The following is a 6,000-nucleotide window of genomic DNA, read 5'->3' as shown; positions in this document are numbered from 1 at the left end:
AAAAAGATATTAGGAGATCTCTTCTTATTTACCTAGGCAGTGTTAGATCATAGTATTATATAATATTTATATTGATAGAAGTTAGCAAATATCAAATAGAATAATTGTAGTATATGCATACTCGCCGAGACACTAAGCAACAACGACAAATAAAACTACACCTTGGTCCCAAGCATAGTGAGTCGACTATACGAATCCTCAGTGGCAATGTTGATCCATTTAAGCTCGTCTCATTCTATTACTATTATATAAAAGATTATTGTAAATTATCGAACCTGAACGTGAAGTACTAATAAGTAATATAACATAAATTAATATAGTTGGCATCGCTTACATAGATCTTGACCTAGGCAAGTAGGCATCACAGTAATTAAAAAAGAACAAGAAACAAAAGAAACAATTATTGAGAAAGCAAACGTCCTAGTATAGGTGTTGTAAGAATAACTTTAACAATTGCTTAGGATGATAACCCAATTATTTTCTTGGAATGGGAAAGTCTAAAATTTACTGATTGCAGCTGAAAACTTAAGCAGGCTTTACGTTGCTATGTCATTTGTCAAGTGTCATCTTCTTTAGACCGTTGAAATGTTAAACTCAAGTTTCAATGAAAACTCACCAAATCCTTGCTTCAAGATTCAGAAAGGCCAACAGCAATATAAAAGAGAGTCATATGAAGAAGAACAACAAACTCTATATAGGATTATTTCTTTTTTTGGTAGCAACAACCAGTTGGTAAATAACAACTCCATATTAATTTCTCATAGACTCGTAATTCCAAGTTTTATTGAAGATCTTTGAGATCAATTCTTTAAAGAAAAATATGGGGACTTATTTGATCACTCTAGTTGGCTTCTTGTTTGTGATATTTTCTTATGGAGGTAAAGATGCAGTTTTCACATACTCAATTTGTATACATCTTTTGTTGTTGTTGTTGTTGTGTATTCTCAAACTAGCATGTGTAATCTTGCAGCTGCTTATGATCCATTGGATCCCAATGGGAATATCACCATTAAATGGGATGTAATGTCTTGGACTCCTGATGGCTATGTTGTAAGTTAATTTCCTTCCCTTATTCTCTCTTGTTTCTTTCACCACCTTATTAACATTGTGACAATAGTAAATTATAATCTCTTCCCATTCATGTTCCCTAAATATTAAGTTCTGCATTGGAAAAAAAGGACATTTTTATGATTCTCATGGTCATTTATTCTTGCATGTGAGTGCATAGCTTATGATATTTAACTTACATATACTGACAGTGTAAATATTTTTTTACATTATCGGTGCTCATTTTCCAAGTTACTAATCTCAATTTTTGGGAAGTTACCTATAGTTATATTTGGATCTAAATTATATTCTCTGACTATGTAAACATTTTTCACAACTATTAGTGTAGTTATCATTTCTACGAGAATACCAATTATTGATTATCATAGAAATTTACTTGCAAATTACCTTATAAATGATTTGATTGTAAATATGTTTTACATAGCTATGCATATAACTTAAAATCGTTATCTTTCTGTTGACCTTTTATACTAGCTACCACTATATAAAAATTAAGTTCTTTATTACTGCACGTTTATGTGCATGGGAAGATCCGTGGTAACTATAAATTCTGAAATCATATTTTTACAAAAGTACAACGAATTCACTGATTAGAATTTAAAGATTCGATGTATTAAATTTAAATTCTGAATCCGTCTTTTGTTCCTAGGCTGTTGTAACGATGAACAATTTCCAAATGTACCGGCACATCATGACCCCTGGCTGGACATTGGGATGGACATGGGCAAAAAAAGAAGTGATTTGGACTATGGTTGGTGCACAAGCCACAGAACAAGGTGACTGCTCCAAGTTCAAAGGAAATGTTCCACATTGTTGCAAGAAGACTCCCACTATTGTAGATATGCTCCCAGGGGTGCCTTACAACCAACAATTCACCAATTGCTGCAAAGGTATGTTAGCCTCAAGATTTTGATGATTGACAACAAGAAATTTAACACCAAATATATCAGTCTGATTCATTGTTTACTTTTTCTAGTAGGTATGCATAAATTATACATTGAATATACATAATTATACACATAATATATATATATTATACAATCATTGGCTATTTCTGTTTAAGCGATTGGATGGACGGTTATTTAAGTTAATTTTTCAAAAATATACAACAACAACAACAACAACAACAACAAACCAAGTATAATTCCACAGGTGGGGTCTGTGGAGGGTAATGTGTATGCAGGCCTTACCCCTACCTTGTGAAGTCAGAGAAGCTGTTTCCAATATACCCTCGACTCAAGGTAATTCTTCAAAAATATAAAATATAAAATCAAGGTAATTCTTCAAAACTATAAAATCGTCAAATGTTGTACTAAATACGAAATTCAAGAACCTCCAAGTATAACTCCCTTGTAATCCAAGAGAACTGGACGTAGACTTAACGAACCAGTACTATACTCCTCTTGTGTTTTTTTTAGGTGGAGTTTTGGCTTCTTGGGGCCAAGATCCTCAAGCTTCTGTCTCAGCTTTTCAAGTTAGTGTTGGCCAAGCTGGTACTTCAAACAAGACAGTTAAACTTCCCAAGAATTTCACTTTGCTGGGCCCTGGACCTGGCTACACTTGTGGACCTGCAAAAATTGTCCCTTCTACCAAATTTTTCACACCTGATCTTAGAAGGAAAACTCAGGCACTGAGTAAGTTTGGTTCATCACTTGGTCCTGGTTATCATATTCTGCTTTCTGGTTCTTTTACACAGTCAGTGTGTTTGTATATAATGAAAAATATTATTTAGGAAAATGTTTTCTTGAAAGTAAGTCATTTTCTGTTGATTGATCGCCTGGAATACTTTTCATGAAAAAAGAATTCCACCAAAAGTGAAAAATGACTTTCCTCACTTTTGAGAGAAGTCAATTTCTCACAATTATCTCCACTCTTAACTTCATATCATTGCTTTAACCACTACTTAGATATTATATCAATATTTAATACTCAAAATTTTCAAAACAATATTCTATATGTTAATCCTGTTACTACCAATCTTTATCAAATTATTTTTAAAAAAATTATACTCTCCAACCAAACATAAAAAAATATTTTTTCAGATAATAAGTCATTTTTCTTGAAAATATTTTTTGAAAAATGATTTTCGTCGTATGAAACACTCCCTATCAAAAAGTAATTTGAAATTCACTATCACGTACGGCCCTTTTCCGGTCCTTGGTGAACACGGGATGCTTCATGCACTGAACTGCCGTTCTTTTACTACTAAATATTTTGAATTCGAAATAATGACTTTGAGGAAAGTATGTCGAAGATGATGTTCTTGTAATCAACTTGTACTCTTATTCTTCGCAGTGACATGGAATGTAACATGCACATACTCTCAGTTTATAGCCCAAAAACACCCAAGTTGCTGCGTCTCCCTCTCAACTTTCTACAATGAAACCATCACCCCTTGTCCTTCTTGTGCTTGTGGTTGTGAGAACAAACACAAATGCATCAAGTAAGTGTATCTTTTTGTACATCAATTGCACATGCATGTAAGGAACATTTATATTTGATTGAGTTTAACTTATGTACACTAATTACACTATCAGATCACCTAAACTATAGGTAATTGTTCGTAATAAGCGAGATTAGTAGCCTGAAAAATGAGGCATATAAACTGATACAACATGTTAAAATACATAATGTATATAAGCTAACATTACTAATCTTCTTGTGACACACAGGAGTGACTCTAAACTACTGAGTGTGGTGGGAATAAACACTCCAAGGAAAGACAATTCACCACTACTACAGTGCACACATCATATGTGCCCTGTTAGAGTGCATTGGCATGTAAAGCTCAACTACAAGGACTACTGGAGAGTCAAGATTACTATTACCAACTTCAATTACAGGGTCAATCACACACAGTGGACTCTTGTTGCTCAACATCCAAATCTTAACAATGTAACACAAGTTTTTAGCTTCGATTACAAGCCTCTCGTTCCATATCAATCGATAAGTAAGTCCGTGAACTCCCTGAAATACTCTATAGATGCAAGTGTTGATATTACATATGGCCACTGGACTTTACCCGCTATAACAATAAGGCCATGAAATTCACCCTCTATAATAGTATAACCACAATATTATTTTGTCACATTAAAGTCACAAAACTTTTACCACTTTTAACACCTTGATCCGTAGGTTTTGCCGATATAGCAGGTAAAATTTAGTGACTTTACTGATACAGTGGATAAAGTTAAGTTGCTTTAATGTGACACAGAAAGTTTGTGACTTTGTGAGTAAAGTTTCATAATCTTACTGTTATATTGCATAAGAATTCAGTAACTAACAAGATATAGATTTGTGACATTACTGTAGTGGATAAAGTTGTGAAATTAGAAACATGTACATTAATCCTGTGTAAAACTTCACAATGCAGATGACACAGGAATGTTCTATGGTATGAAATTCTATAATGACCTACTTATGGAAGCAGGGCCATCTGGAAATGTTCAATCAGAAGTGCTTCTCCAGAAGGACAAAGATACTTTCACATTTAAGCAAGGATGGGCATTTCCAAGAAAAGTATACTTCAATGGTGATGAATGCATGTTACCACCACCAGATACTTATCCCTACTTACCCAACTTTGCCCACCAGAACTTGGTTGCCTTTTCTACATTGTTTTCTTCTCTGCTTTTGCTTTTACTTGTTCTCTTTTAATCATTTCTCTAGTTTGTGAATAACTAAAAAATTTTGAAGCCATGCAACTATTGCATGTCGATGTAACGCGTGTCATGAACATGTGTTACTGCACCATAGGGAATTTGAGCATGTTGGTTCATGACAAGCAGTCCTAATATGTCGAGAACTCTGTGAATGTCAGTGTAACGTGCCCGGAATGCTTGAAATTTCTTAAACTAAACGTTTCATAATCTATGAGAAGAGCATAACTTAAAAGTTAAATTACTTAAATGCCCTTTTAATTAACCTAAATATTTTTTTTAATTTAAGAGAAACTAACTACCAAGAGACACATCTGTTTCGAAGCCACCGTTTTGTTTCATTGATTAGTAAATAACTTATTCATTCACTAGAAAAATCAATCACACATACATCAAATAATAAGACTTTGATTTTTTTTAGAATCACAAGTCTGAAGAATATTGCCTTAAGACAACGTTGAAAATTAAGGATGGAATTCAAAACGGCTCTTTTCCCTGAAAGGAACTTAAATTCAAAACGGCTCTTTTTTTTTTTGTGAAACTTTAAGTGATGCTGCCGCTTCAATCTTGTGGAGTGAAAGGCCATGCAAAACCTTGGATTCTTGGTTAAAATTTTGTGAAAATCTGAAGAACAAAAAGGTGTGAAATGTTTTTCTTATGAGATCAAAAGACCTTCCACTGTAAAGATGGTCAGACACAACATCAAATCACAATGAATTCAAAAAGAAAATAGCAACAAAATCAGGTTTTACTCTCGTATAACTTCAATACTTATAATCTACAATCTTTATATATTTATTCCTTGTGATTTTTGTGAAACTTATTTTCATAAATATTAGGATAAATGTAATTTAACTTCTAATTTATGGTCTTTATACTTTTATAATAATATTGATTAGTAATGTTATAAGTAATTAACTTTATTATTTCATTGCTAAACCAAAAATAATTAATTGGCATATCTTACGGTTACACGAATAAGATCATGTGTTACTTTACTTTCAATTTATGGGATAGTATGAAATGTATATTACAACTATATATTCAATTCAATGTGTTTTAGTTATTTTAGGGGAAAAAATTTATAATGCTTAGAAACAGAATGTGAAAGCAAAATGTATTGAAAACGATAAAAAGAAAATTGTTAAATGAGAAACTAATGCATATCATCTTCTTGCCTTCCTACGAGTTTATCTAATTCAGGCCATAAAATAGATACAGGTTTCGTCCATATCTTCATTATCTGTCAGGAGTTAGAAATGCAATAAATAAT

The 6,000-nt window shown here is 32.7% G+C and overlaps 1 protein-coding gene across 1 annotated transcript; it reads left to right on the top strand.

Annotated features, from left to right (window-relative positions):
• Positions 1 to 688: 688 nt before the first annotated feature.
• Positions 689 to 4,941, top strand: LOC104086948 (COBRA-like protein 4). The gene is made up of 7 exons (XM_009591311.4): positions 689 to 878; positions 971 to 1,050; positions 1,718 to 1,958; positions 2,487 to 2,702; positions 3,364 to 3,511; positions 3,741 to 4,018; positions 4,442 to 4,941. The coding sequence occupies exons 1-7, from the start codon at positions 821 to 823 to the stop codon at positions 4,723 to 4,725; spliced, it is 1,305 nt and encodes a 434-aa protein (XP_009589606.1). The 5' UTR covers positions 689 to 820; the 3' UTR covers positions 4,726 to 4,941.
• Positions 4,942 to 6,000: the final 1,059 nt, after the last annotated feature.

Source organism: Nicotiana tomentosiformis, chromosome 9 (assembly GCF_000390325.3).
Source record: "Nicotiana tomentosiformis chromosome 9, ASM39032v3, whole genome shotgun sequence".
Taxonomy (NCBI): domain Eukaryota; kingdom Viridiplantae; phylum Streptophyta; class Magnoliopsida; order Solanales; family Solanaceae; genus Nicotiana; species Nicotiana tomentosiformis.
This window is presented reverse-complemented; position numbering and strand designations above follow the sequence as displayed.